This window comes from Bombina bombina, chromosome 5 (assembly GCF_027579735.1).
Source record: "Bombina bombina isolate aBomBom1 chromosome 5, aBomBom1.pri, whole genome shotgun sequence".
NCBI classification, from domain to species: Eukaryota; Metazoa; Chordata; class Amphibia; order Anura; family Bombinatoridae; genus Bombina; species Bombina bombina.
This window is the reverse complement of record NC_069503.1, coordinates 266,666,093-266,680,924: the sequence shown is the minus strand read 5'-3', so window position 1 is coordinate 266,680,924 and position 14,832 is coordinate 266,666,093. Positions and strand designations below refer to the sequence as shown.

At 39.4% G+C, this 14,832-nt stretch overlaps 1 protein-coding gene across 1 annotated transcript in view; it reads right to left on the bottom strand.

Annotated features, from left to right (window-relative positions):
• CUBN (cubilin) overlaps positions 1-14,832 on the bottom strand; it is a 749,121-nt gene that overhangs the window by 114,455 nt on the left and 619,834 nt on the right. The window contains exon 57 of the mRNA XM_053713984.1: positions 7,647-7,831. Within this exon, the coding sequence (XP_053569959.1) occupies positions 7,647-7,831 (185 nt within the window). The remainder of the gene's footprint in view (positions 1-7,646; positions 7,832-14,832) is intronic.

Here is a 14,832-nt window from a genome sequence, read left to right as displayed (position 1 = left end):
TAAATTACAGCAAAAAATCGAGGATTTGGAGGACCGTTCCAGAAGGAACAATATTAAGATAGTAGGTCTCCCTGAAACGAAGGGAAATGAAAACTTAGCAGAATTTATCTCCTCAAACCTGGTTAAGCTTATAGGTATTCCTTCCACTTACCCTAATATAATAGTGGAACGGGCACATAGGATAGGCAGTCAGTTAACTAGCAGTAATAAGGGTACAAGACCAAGACCAGTACTTGCTAAACTATTAAACTACCAGGACAAGGTGACAATATTGCAATTTTACAGAAAAATGCAACCAATTCTCATAGGGGAGGACAGAATATTTATTTTTCAGGATTTCTCTTACGAGACCTCCTTAAGAAGAAAGGAAATGTCACCCATATGTACAAAGCTTATCAATCAGGGCGTCCAGGCGACCTTGCTTTACCCAGCTAAATTAAAAATAACATACAGGGATGAGGTATACTTCTTTGATAACCGCAAAGTAGCTGAAAAATTCTTGACAGAAAACAAAATACTATAAAAAGACATGAAGAGAGGGATAAGACCAGCGAATCTTATTTTTTTTTATTATTATGTGTATATCTACTTTTTCTTTGTGTATGTGGGTAGAAAGATGGGATAATAGTACAGAATGTATACGGAGACATGGGGTGGGGGGGGTGAGGAGAGGGGGGAAAACCCTTTTTTTTTTTTTTTTTTTTTTTTTTTTTTTCTCCCCCTTCCTCTCTTTCTTCAAACGAATTGAAAGTATGTATATTAAGTCACAGAAATGACTGACTCCACAAATTTTATTAATATAATTTCATGGAACATTGGGGGCTTTAGTTCACCTGTAAAACGAAAGACAGTAATATCCCATTTGAAGAAATTGAATTGCTCTATAGCATTTTTACAGGAAACACACTTAAATTTAAAAGAGACTGCTAAATTAAAAACTTCATGGGTTGGAGATGTAATAGCATCACCAGGAGAACATAAACGGAAGGGAGTAGTGATTTTAATAGCAAAAAAAATTAAAGCACAAATATTACAAATATTTACGGATGAAGGAGGGCGGTACCTTTTGTTAAAATTAAAAATAGGTAACTCTATTTACACATTATGTAACATATATGCTCCAAATAACGTGATACCGAGTTTTTGGGATAATCTCCAATTAAAGATATTACAATGTGTAGAGGGATATGTAATTATGGGAGGGGACTTTAATATGGCCCCGCAATTTCCCCTAGATAGACACAGAAAAAAGGTAGAACTAGTTAAGACAAAAAGGGATGCACTCGAATCCAAAATGTTTAGGAAAATTCTCTCAAATTTGGCTCTTAGGGACATATGGCGTAATATGAATCCAGAGGCTCGGGAATACACCTGCTTGTCCAAAGCACATAAATCCCTTTCAAGGATTGATATATTCTTGGTTAATGACAAGGTTGCAAATTTAAATATTAGAACAAATATTTATCCTGTCTCGATATCAGACCATGCTCCGATTTCCCTTTCGATCCCTTTTTTTACTCATTCATCTCCACGTTTCTGGTTCCCAAAATTCTTGACAAATGATATAAAGTTTAAAGAATTTTTAAGAAGTAAGTTTGAAGAATTTGCGCGGTTTAATCATGAATATACAAACAAACCTCTGGTCTTCTGGGAAACGGCAAAAGCTGTGTTAAGAGGAGAAATTACCTCTTATATAATAGCATTAAAAAGAAAAAATAAGAAAAGAGAACAGGAAGTATTAAGATTTCTCTCTAATGCATATAATCAATATATTTTAGACAGATCAACGGAGAGTTGGGAAAGATATACGAGAGCTAAGAAAGAGAGGGATACTCTGTTAATTTACAAATCAACACAAGAGGAGATTAGCTTACAAGCTAAATTTTACAAGCATGGAAATAGATCAGGGAAACTGTTAGCAGCTTTAGTTAAGAATAATAGAGGAACTACAGTGATGGAGAGTATTCAGGATGAGGGTACAACTGTAACAAAATCTGAGGATATACTTAAAGTATTCACTAGATATTATAGTAATTTATATGCCCTTCAAAACTCGAATAAACAACATAGAAAGGAATTCTGGGAGAAGATTAAGAACCCAGTTATATCCCCTGAAGTATGTGCTAATATGAATGCCACAATTTCTGCGGATGAAATTGATAAAGCTATTAAAAACTTAGCGAGAAATAAAGCGCCTGGACCAGATGCAATTCCTAATGAATTATATAAGATATTAGGACAAAACATCACTCCTTATTTGAAAAATTTATATAATTATTTTTACAAGGAGAACAAACTAATCTCCTCTAGTTTCACTGCTTCCCTGACAATGCTGATTCTGAAACCGGGTAAGGACCCAACTAAGAAAGAATCATATCGCCCCATAGCACTACTTAATTCCGATTATAAATTGCTTACATTTATACTTGCTAATCGGCTACAAAAGGTTCTACCCACTATAATACATGAGGATCAAGCAGGCTTCATGTATAAAAGAAACTCTGCAGCTAAGATCAGGGAAATTTTTTTGATAATTGATTATTATAACAACTTAAAGGATGTATCAATGTTTAAAGTAAGTAATCCAGTAGATTCTGCGCTTATTTCAATCGATGCTGAAAAAGCGTTCGATTCGATATACTATGATCACCTGATATTCTCTCTTACTAAGTTTGGGTTTAAAAATGACTTTGTTAACTTCATATGCAATCTTTATAATACACCCATCACAAAGTTAATAGTAAATAATATTTTGTCAGCTGATATTTGTCTTGGAAGAGGTACCCGACAGGGTTGCCCGCTCTCTCCTTTTTTGTTCAATATATCAATTGAACCTCTGGCAATTATGCTACGTCAACATATAGAAGGTATTAGAGTGGGAACAAAGGAAATGAAGATTACTTTATATGCTGACGATATTCTTTTATATGTCTCTAATGCTAGACAAAATATCTCAAAAATATTATCAATCATTGAAGTGTATGGCTCCTTTTCTGGTTATAGGATAAATATTTCAAAATCAGAGATTTTCTGGGTCCTGGATAGAGGGGGGGATAAGGTGGAGACCCCCTTTAGACTGGCACCGGAAGCCTTTAAATATTTGGGTATAAATATATCAAGGCAACCGAAAACCTGGTACAGCTTGAATGTTTCTCCTATAATTGAAAAAGTTAAAGAGAGTCTGAGAAATTGGCAAAATTTCCCACTTTCATTGTCAGGCCGAATAGCACTATTTAAGATGATCTTATTACCCAAAATGCTATATGCTTTTCAAAATACCCCTGTATTACTTAAGGGGAAAGACTTGAAAGATTTAAATACTTCAATCCGGAGGTTTATATGGCAGGGTAAGAGACCTAGATTAGCATTTAGGAGACTTTGTCTAGCAAAAAAAAATGGAGGTATGGCACTACCTGATATTCATGTATATAATTTAGTGTTTTTGGCTAGGATTGTTCTAGACTGGATAGTGAATGCAGGATATGTAACTAATAACAATCTTGAGAATAATGTGACCTATCCTTTCCTACCAGTTTCTTTAATTCACTCTGAACCTAGAAACATACCAATAAGAATTAAGCTCCTTAAATCTATTTATACGCCTATATTAGCTTGGCGAAAAATTCTCTCACTACTAACACTTAAACCTAACATTTCCAGATACCAAACACTTTTGGGAAATCCTGAATTTCAAGATGGTTCTCAGTCTAGAGTCTTACAGATTTGGAGAGATTTAGGGCTATCTAGGATTATCCAGCTAGTGGAGCTGGAAAGTGCTACAATTAAAACATTTAGTACTTTGAGGCAGGAATTTAAATTAGAGAATAAAGATTTCTATGCATATTTACAAGCCAGACACTATGTGTATACACTCATAAGGGAATCGGAGGGGAGCTGGAGCTGGGGGGATCTTGAGACATGGATCGGAATGTTTAAGAATGGACTTTATTCAATCTCTATGGGATATCAAATAATAATGTCTAGATTAAAGGATTCTAACTTTAGAGAGATATCACTGCACTGGACTAAATTAAATGCGGACGTGGAGATAAGTATATCTCACGTTGTAAGGTCTATTGAACTGGTGAATCAAAGTACTTTATCTTCAACATGGAGGGAATCACATGTGAAATTACTTTATAGAATTTATTATACTCCAGAAAAAGGGTTTAAGTGGGGTAACATAGCATTCCAGAAGTGTCCAAAGTGCTCATATTTGGGGGCAAATTTGACTCATATGATATGGGAATGCCCTAAAGTTTATCAGATGTGGCAGAAAGTTGCCTACTGGGCCTCTAACTCTTTGAAGCTTCCCATTGGGAATCTTAATTTAAGAAGGATAGTCTGTTTATGGGATGAGACACAAAATTTCCAGTACAGGAAATTAATTAATGCAATTATCCTGGCAGTGAGAAGTCTGATATTCAGGAAATGGAAGATAGCAGATATTCCTAAATTAGCCGAAATTAAAAATTACCTGAAAAAACAATATATACTTGAACAATATAATGTGGATATGAACAATGACAGGGATATATGTGCGTTCTTTAAAAAATGGGCAGCGTTTATTAAAGGATTTCCGGTGAGTGAGAGAGAGTATCTTATTTTTCCATTTAGAAATACGGAGATAGTTTTGTTGGGGATTTGGTAGGCAGAGAGACGAGCACTATGAAGGAAATAGAATTACTTAACCTCCTGTTCTCTTCTTTAGAGGAGAGAAGGGGAGGAGAAGGAGAGGGGATTATTTCTCTCCTTTTTTTTTTTTTTTTTTTTTTTTTTTTTTTTCCCTCTTCCTCTCCCTTCCCCCCCCCTCTTTCCGAGTTACGGAAAAACAATGTAGGAGGGCTGGGCCTACGACATGGGCCTACAGGTTTTATCCCACTTGGTATTTTGACTAGCTAAGGTTTGATAAAAAAGTTTAAGGAAAAAAGAAAAAATTGATTTTGTTCAATAAGATGTAATAATATTGCTTAAAGATGCCTATGTTTATGAGTTTATTGTAATTTATAAGTGACACAATGTAAAGAAATGGATTGAGAAATGGCTTTTAGAGCAATACTGTAAATTGTGTTAAGTTTTGTTATTTGACCAAAATCTTTAATAAAAAGAAATTAAAAAAAAAAAAAGCATATACTCTCACCCAACAGCTAACGTAAGAACAGCGGGTTACCAATCAAAACTTATAGAAATCTTAAACGGCACGAGACAGGGGTGCCCCTTGTCGCCGCTCCTCTTTGCAATGTGTATAGAACCCCTAGCTGCTACCATACGCTCATCCCCAGATATTCATGGTGTTAAAATTAGAGATCATGAATTTAAAATCTCCCTCTTAGCGGAAGACGTGCTCCTCACGTTAACTAAACCGTTGATATCTCTCCCAAACTTATACCGAATTTTACAGGAATACTCGGATATATCGGGATATAAAGTTAACTTAGATAAATGCGAGGCAATCCCTATCGCTCTTCGCGACCACACCAAAAAACTTATAGAAGCCAATTTTGAATTTCAATGGGCCCATACAGCAATTAAATATCTGGGGAACAAGCTGTCAGGTAACATTGCTGACCTTTACAACTTAAACTATATTCCCTTATACAAAACGATCCGCAAAGACATCACTAAATGGAGGGGGGGAGGTTTTTCTTGGTACGGCCGATTGTCAGCAATAAAAATGAATATCCTCCCAAGAATACTATATCTCTTTAGGGCCCTCCCAATTAAAGTTCCCTTAGCAGATTTAAAAAGAATACAAACGGACCTGATAGGATTTCTAAGGGGCAACAAGAAAGCCAGAATCCCCTCTCACATCCTTCAACAACGTAGACAACTAGGTGGAGTAGGAGTACCAAATTTAATTCACTATTATCAAGCAGCGAGACTAGCGCAGACTACCCTATTGAGTATAAAATCAGACGATGTTATATGGGTGAGGGTGGAGACAACCCTAGCAGGGTACAAAAGACCAGATGACATTTTGTGGGGACGGTCGAGACAACCCTTTCAGGACATCCACACTTCAAAGCTTACTATAGAGATGATGCAGACTTGGTCCTCAGTGGCCGACTCACTTCATCTAATTCCAGGGGACTCGGTGGTTAGACCACTGAGGACCCTTTTAAACGTAGATTTCCACGTACAGCTGGGAAAATGGGAAAATAAAGATTATACAGAGTCGCAGATTTTATGGTCAATAATAAAGTAGCTACATTCCAACAAATTCAGGATAAAATCTACCCAGACAAATTGCAATGGTTCCTATATTTACAAGTGGCATCGGCAGTAACCAAATACAAATCATCTAACACCAACACAAAATTAACTACCCTCGAACACTATTGTAACACATCACAACGACTCAAAAAATTAATTTCTGCAATATACTTATAACTTCAGCAGTCCACATTCTCTACTAAAACATCTGTGATGGAAAGATGGGAAAAAGAACTCAATATAATCCACACCCGAGAGGAATGGGAAAAAATCTTTTACACTTCTAGCAAAGGGTTAATTAGTGAAGATTTCAGGGAAAACAGCATCAAGACTTCCTTCCGATGGTATCTTACCCCTGTCATCACTTCCCATTACACTCATAGAGGTAATAAGTTATGTTATAGAGGTTGCACTGAAACAGGAACATATATCCACATGTGGTGGGAATGCCCCCATATCAAACAGATCTGGACCCAACTGTCTAAATTGATTACCGAGGTACTCTCAGTAAATATTTCCCTAACTGCACCACAAGCACTACTAAACAATAGGATTAGTCAACTCAATACAGCCACCAACACATTTATTCGCATTCTCTGTACTGCCACCAGAATATGCGTTGCTAGACACTGGAAAACAGGAGCACCTTCATGGGGGGAAGTTAAAGACAAAATTCAAGCCACCTACAAAATGTCAGAGACGATAGCCTTTAGCCAGAACAACCAAGATCAATTTTTTAAGGTGTGGAATTACTGGATCTTGGCAGGCCACTAACAATCTAGGAGAAGTGAGAACACACAATCATTAACAAAAGAGTAAGCAATAGAAAAGATTCACTAGCTGTCATAGATAATTTATTGTCTCAAGGGCTGAGATTGGGCCAAATCCTAGGAGAGACCCCTATCCTGGACTCGGTGGCGGAGGGATGGCATGGCGGACAAGTTCAATGAATTTCAAGAGGTAAAGTTATTATTTGTTATTGGAATGTTATTGGAAAAGAATGAAAGTTTACACAATATAGAAGCCGGAGGGAGGGGGGGTCGGGGGGAGAGGGGACTCGGTATTACGAAGCTCTTGTTGTCGATTTTTCTCTCTGGTTGTCCCCTCCTCTCTATCCCCTACCCTCGATCAAATTGAAGTTCAACAGACATCACAGGCCCTAAAGCTTGCATTGAATTATAAATGTTTAATAACTGTACTGCACTAATAGACTTTCTGAAATCATCCCCACATTAGAAGAAAGACTGCTGGACTTCTGATATCCACAAGAGGATAAGGGGAGAGAAGGGATATGTTCGGAGGGTTACTGTGAACTGTAATTTTTGATGTGTATGACAATAAAAACTTATTTCAACTAAAATATACAAAACTTACATATTATATGGTAACATGGTTACAGTAGTAAACACATTACGTATTTAAGAGTTACTCACTTGTTGACCAATAGTTTGCCAGAAATCCATGCATTATAGTTTCTGAGTCAGTGTAGAAATTGATAGACATTGGACCTTTTGTGCTCACAGGAGCAGGGACTGTGTCACTACAATGAGTTGCAATTAAGGTTCCAGTAGGTCTTTCATTATTATATATTTTTACTCCATCCTTTCTACATTGTTGGCTTGCTGTGAATGAAACAGATGTACATTTGACATACATTGCATACTGACATACAAAGTTTAATTTTCTATTTATGTATTGTATGCTACTGGTAGAAATACTATGAGGCCCATTTATCAAGCTCTGTATGGAGCTTGTGGGCCCGTGTTTCTGGCGAGTCTTCAGACTCGCCAGAAAAAGCAGTTATGAAGCAGCGGTCTAAAGACCGCTGCTCCATAACCCTGTCCGCCTGCTCTGAGCAGGCTGACAGGAATCCCCACAATTCAACCCGATCGAGTACGATTGACACCTCCCTGCTGGCGGCCCATTGGCCGCGAGTCTGCAGGGGGCGGCGTTGAACCAGCAGCTCTTGTGAGCTGCTGGTGCAATGCTGAATACGGAGAGCGTATTGCTCTCCGCATCCAACGAGGTCTTGCGGACCTGATCCACACTGCCGGATCAGGTCCGCAAGACCTTTAATAAATAGGCCTCTATATATGCTTTTGTTATTGGTCTATTTATTTTAAAGAAACCTTTGACCATTCAAATATCTAATGTCTAAATCAGGTACTATGCCAACATCTTAGCACCAAGACTCCTCCCTAGAAGTATATTTAATTGTAGCAGAAATATCACCTCTAATGAATAAGCCCTTGTTCCATTGAGGTGGTAAAGTTTGGAAACTGGTGGTAACATAAAAAATCGCCATAAACTTTAATGGAGATAAATGTTTTTATCACCAATTTCCACAATTTACCACATCAATGGAAACTAGGCCTAAATTGGTAACAATAAGGCATAATACAGCAAATTATACAAGAATGACATGAATAGAACTCCAGCACAAAATTATTTATTAAAAACTGAAGATGGGCACAGATTATTCCAGGGTTGACCAGACTGTGGTGGTAAACTGGTTGCTATATAAAAAATCTCCATAGGCTTAAATTGAGATAAATCTTTAGTTTCCAGAATTTATCACCTCAATGGAAACTAGGCCTTGGTCTTTAACCCTTTGAGTGCTAAGCACTTTCCCACCTGGGTGCTAAGGTGATTTAAGTTTTATTTTTTTTAAATATTTTTTTTTAACTTTTGTATTTTTTTTTCCAGATCCACAAGACTTACACTGTTGGAAAGGTTAGGCGATTTCCAACGGTGGGTCTTGGGGGTCTGTAGTTGCTTAGATGCCTGAGATATAGGCATCTAAGCAGCATGCCCCCTTTCCCTATACTTTGTATTGTACATCTTTAATAAAGTTGCGCGGTGACGTCATTGCGCGTGACGTCACCGCACAAAACGTGAAGCCCCGGCGATGCCTGTCACTATGAAGGCCCAATCGGGGTAGGAGCGGGTGGGAGCCCCCAGATCTCCCTCAAGATGTGAGAGTGCTAGTGACGGCTCTGAGCCGTTGTTAGCACCAGAGTAGGAAACTCTGCGACGGCTCAGACCCGTTGTTAGCACTCAAGGGGTTAAAGACTATCTGGCTTAGTCAAATTAATTGCACATTATTGATTCACTTTTGTTCAACTAGAACCTTACATTCTGGTCTATATGTGAAATTTGAGTAGTCAAATCAGTCATCCATTGGGTATATATACTTGAGTCTATTTAATTTATAGTAAGCTAAGATTCAATTTATAGTGAGTTAAAAACCTTTGAATGGGGGGGGGGGGGGCGTGTTTAAGCTGCAAAAAAACTCCAAATATTTTACTAAATTCTCAGGAGATTCAACAGCCTCATCCCTACCTACTATTATATTTTGAGATACCTTTGCTGTATGGACTCATACAAAAGTCCAGGAAATAAATTTTTTGGATACACACACTAAAAACGGGCTTCCCTCTAGGAATGAATAAAATTAGTGATGTTAAGCTGTTTATAGATAGATAGGTTGTGCTCACAGTGTTTTTGGTGTATTCGCCTAGTAATACTTATTTGTAAGGATTAATATAGCTGAGAATGGTTACCCTTTTTACTCAATTTTTGCGTGTCTCTACACTTGGTGTGAACTGACCAGCTAGCTCACACTTGTTATTATTTAATAATTTTTTTGCATAAATTTTTTGCATGATGTTCATCATTAGGCTTTCTCTACTTTGCCCTTTTTCTTGACTAGAGATGCAACTACAATATTCTCTATGCAGCAGTTTAAAGTAATATACTATTTGCACTTATCTTATTTATACTGTTTCGTGTCTTACTAAACTTCTACGTATTGAAATATTTGTGCTAGTAATGTTTGTATTCTCATTTCAAGGCATACATTAAGTGTGTTTATTGACTAAAGTTCCGCTTTTCTAGTTATGAACACTGTATTAAATTTTTTTAGTGTGTCTTTGTGTAGGTTTGTTTTAACTAGCACACATTGTAGCATTTAACATATTGCTGTGAGTTAGGTCAATGAATGGTTAAATTGTAACTTCACCTGTCTTACCTATGATTGGTCATTTTGACCACTCACCTCTGATTAAAGCACTTGCTTGAGACGTTGTCTTTAGCTCTGATGAACTGCCAGTGAAGCAGGAAACGCGTCAGCTGTGGACTCTGTGTTCTGTGCTGTTTATATTCTTAATGCAAGTATAATAAATTGACTTTTAATACATTTATCTCTCCCTGCCTACATTTCTACTCCGTGGGACTGTGCAACTGTTTTACTTGTTTACCGCTTGGTTATTAAGGGTTTTTGGAGAGCCCTAGCAGTCCCGTGAGGGAGGCAGCCCACAGCAGTGCACCTTACCTGCTGTAATTACGGAGGCTACAACCGCGAGTGCACTATGGCTATACTTAGTGGTGCAATCTAGGTGAGTCCAACATTGGAATATTTTATATCACCTAATACACCGATCGCTACGAATCTGGATCGTCATCTGAAGCGGTAAGCTAACGTTTACATTTATTTTGATGAATTGGGACATTTCTTGTTATTACAACTGCACTTCTGTGATAACCGCTATCAGTGGGACCCTAGATTAGGGTAGTATCACAAGTGTTATATTCTGCCTAAACTCAGATTTTGGAAGTCTCTAAGTTTTGTGTGATATCATACAAAAATTTGCAGTACTTATGACCACTTTACTTTGCTCGAGATCGGAAATAGAATAGCGGTCTTCACAGAACACTCAACATCACCCCCCCCACGGCACTACGGGTTAAGCCGTAAACAAGCAGGTTGACTCTAACTGCTATTCAATTGAGCTACCGCATAAATTGAGCTATGCAAAACTTGGAAATCACTCTGCTATCATTACTATCAGACTTGAGTGATTTACTAGGTGAACACTTCACCCAGCTAGTCAGCCATATCGTTGAATGCTTTGGAGCGCATGGACAGAATGTCAGCCTGACAGGTGTCGACTCACATATTTCTCCAGCGGAGTGTCTGGCATCCAGAGATACATATGTGCCATTAGTAGCCATAAGTTAATCATCACAGAGAATTGAAACCCCAGTGGACTATACCTGGGCTAGCTATTGTGGCTCTGCTCCCTCCACTAAGAATGAGTCACAGAGAAAAGTGATAGCAGCAAGGGTCAAGAGGCCGTGGAGCTAAATAAGCACATCTCAACATCAGCCTTCAGTAGATGGGACAGAGCATTGGATCTCAAAACTGAATCCAAGTACTATTTTGCATAGTCGCTAATGGTCCCTTTGTTGGATCTGAACGATCACAATCTCTACCATATGCCTTCTCTCCATTCCCTTAGCTTAAGTTGGCTTGAGCTTCTTTCACAACATGACTCTCGGGGCTCCTCTGGTAATCAAACAATCTTAAGGACTGGAGTGGGGTAATTCCAGACATCAATTCACATTGAAGTTTATCTGACAAGACTAGATAACTAATGTCATGAACACATAGTAGATCCCTTAACGGACATAGGGGATCTGGTTTCATCTTACATATATGACTGATCCTATGTGGATACACAACAAAATGCTGCAGATGAAGCCAGAGTCTCAGAATCCTTAATATATACGTTCAGATTTATATTTGTTTTGATTGCAATGCTGTACAAAAGAAGTTTAGATAGCTGCATTTGTAAAAAATAAGGTTTAGTGACTTATTGGTAATAAGCTAATTACATTTGTCAGATACTGCATATCTTCCATAGACCCCTACTTCAGGATTAATGTAACATGCTCATATATTTTACTAGTACATTATACTCTTGGCATAATACTACTTGATGTATTTAACATACAGTGCCTAATTTTTGGGCACCACCTAACAGTGTCCATGTATTAAGTCTGCATCAATTACACCCCTTAATATAATGCTGAGCCACTCTAGCCGTTGCTAGGGGCGCGGCATCTCCTTCCCTGCTCGTTGCCAGGGACTGTGTCGGGGCTGGAGGCATGCGGCGCTGATGTCTCTCATTCCGGTCCTGACACCTGGGCGCGAATCCTGTTGCCAAATCTTGCCTGCCTGACCATTTTAGTGGTGTGCCCTTGGACTGCTTTACTGTTGCCAAATCCTGGCTGCCTGACCATTCTAGTGGTGTGCCTTTGGACTGCTTTGCTGTTACCAAACCCTGCCTGACCATTCTAGTGGTTTGTCCTTGGACTGCTCTGCCGTTGCCGCTGTGGACTGTCCTGTCTGTGGTGAGTGCTGCCTTCCTCATCTTACTAACTTTCTCTGCTCTGGGATATTCTCTATCATTCCGGCTCGTCGCCAGGATAACAAGACTACTGGCCGAGTTCAGTCTGATAGAGAAGTATCCCATGATCATTACATTATACTTGGTCCGGCAGTGCTCTCAAGGCAGCCTTTAGGAGGAATCTAAATGAACGCATCAAATATGAACTCACTTATCATGACATTCTTTCTTATTTAGATGACTTTATAACACTTTGTATCAGTCTGGACTCTCGCTTTCAGGAGAGACAAGCCGAAAGAGACAGAACAAGGAGGGTCCTTCCCTCCCGTCATCCTATTCGTCCGGTTTCGGCAGTATCCTCTACCCCCTCAGCAGCTTCAGTTATCTCAGTGGAGGAACCCATGGATCTCTCCTCCTTCAAACTTTCAGAGTCTGAAAGACAGAGAAGAAGTAGATTGAGACTATGCTTTTATTGTGGATCTAACACCCACCAACTAAAGGACTGTGACATTCGGCTGGGAAAAGCCAATGCTTAGGAGATAACACAGGGGTACCTCTAAGCATTACCTTCCTTCAGAATAGTGTCCACATTCAAGCCTTCATTGATTCAGGGGCAGCTGGGAACTTCCTGGATCACCCTTACATGATATAAGCTGGTTTTCCTCTTTTGCAGAAAAGACATTGTCTCAAAATAACTACTCTGGATTGCACCCCCCTTGGTTCAGGGTTGATCCAGTTTGAGTCAGCACCCCTGACTGTGGGAGTCCTTCATACCGAACAGTTGCAGTTTGAGGTCATTCATTCCCCAGCAAAGCCTGTCATCCTTGGTATTCCTTGGCTTCGGATATAGAATCCACAGTTCAACTGGGCTGAGGGACAACTGGCCTCCTGGGTTATTTCCTGTTTCCACTCCTGCCTTGCTAAAGTCACTCCTCTGCTCCGCATTCCCGTAGCCAGTATACAGACTCCTCCAAACCTTCCTTCAGTATATGCAGACTTGGCAGATGTGTTTGAGAAATAAGCAGCCGACGTGCTGCGATGCCACCATCCTTATGACTGCAAGATCGACCTCTTGCCCAGAGCCCCACTTCCTAAAGGGAGGACTTATCCACTCTCCAAAGCTGAAACCAAATCCATGGAGGAGTACATCCAAGAGAACCTAGCTCAAGGTTTCATTCGTCCTTCCTCCTCTCCTGTCAGGGCAGGCTTCTTTTTCGTCAGTAAGAAGGATGGTTGGCTCAGACCCTGCATCGACTACAGGGTCTTAAACAACATAACTATCATGAATCGCTATCCCATTCCCATCGCTCCAGGATGCTCGCTTTTTCACCATGTTGGATTTACGTGGGGCATCTGATTCACATCTTTCCAGGCAACGAATGGAAGACCGTCTTCAACACAAGATCTGGGCAATACGAATACCTTGAAATGCCCTTTGGACTGTGTAACGCGCCTGCAGTCTTCCAAGCATTCGTCGACGATGTCTTCTGTGACCTTCTCAACTACACTTTCATCGTCTATTTGGATGACATCCTTGTTTTATCTTCCACTTTAGAGGAGCATCATAAACATGTGAGACAGGTTCTTCTACATATCAGAGCCAATTATTTGGTAGCCAAGCTAGAAAAATGTGAGTTTGCTCAAGTTCAGATCTAATTCCTTGGGTTATGTCATCTCGAAGGAGGGTTTTGCCATGGATCCTGCTAAACTCACCACAGTTGTAGAATGGCCTCAGCCTACTTCTTTAAAGGAATTACAGAGGTTCTTGGGGTTCTCCAATTATTACTGCAAGTTTATAAAGAACATTTCTCAAACAGTCGCTCCTCTCACTTAATTGACAAAACGGAACAAAGACTGTAAACGTTGGCCTCCTGAAGCCATAAATGCCTTCTCTTGTCTGAAAAAGGCTTTCTGTTCTACTCCTGTGCTCCACCATCCTTAACCCGACCTACAATTCACTTTAGAGCTTGATGCCTCCGAGATAGGGGCTGGAGCAATTCTAACCCAAAGGGATCCTTTGACTTCCAAGTCACACCCTGTAGCCTTTTTCTCTAAATGCTTTGCTCCTGCTGAGAGGAATTATGATGTGGGTAACTGTGAACTCTTAGCCATTAAGATGGCTTTGACTGAATGGAATCATTGGTTAGAGGGCACCGTCAATCCCATTCAGATTTTTACAGACCACAAAAATCTGACTTACCTAGAGACTGCTCATTGACTCAATCCTCGACAGGCCAGGTGGGCCTTGTTCTTTTCCAGTTTTAACTTTGTGGTCTATTATCTTCCTGGGACCAAGAACAAGAAGCCGGACGCCCTTTCCCATCAGTTCCCTCACTCAAGTGACTCCTCTGAATCTCCTAATGAACACATCATACCCCCCTCCTCTGTGGTTGCTCAACTAAATACCACCCTTCTGCAAAGATTGCAA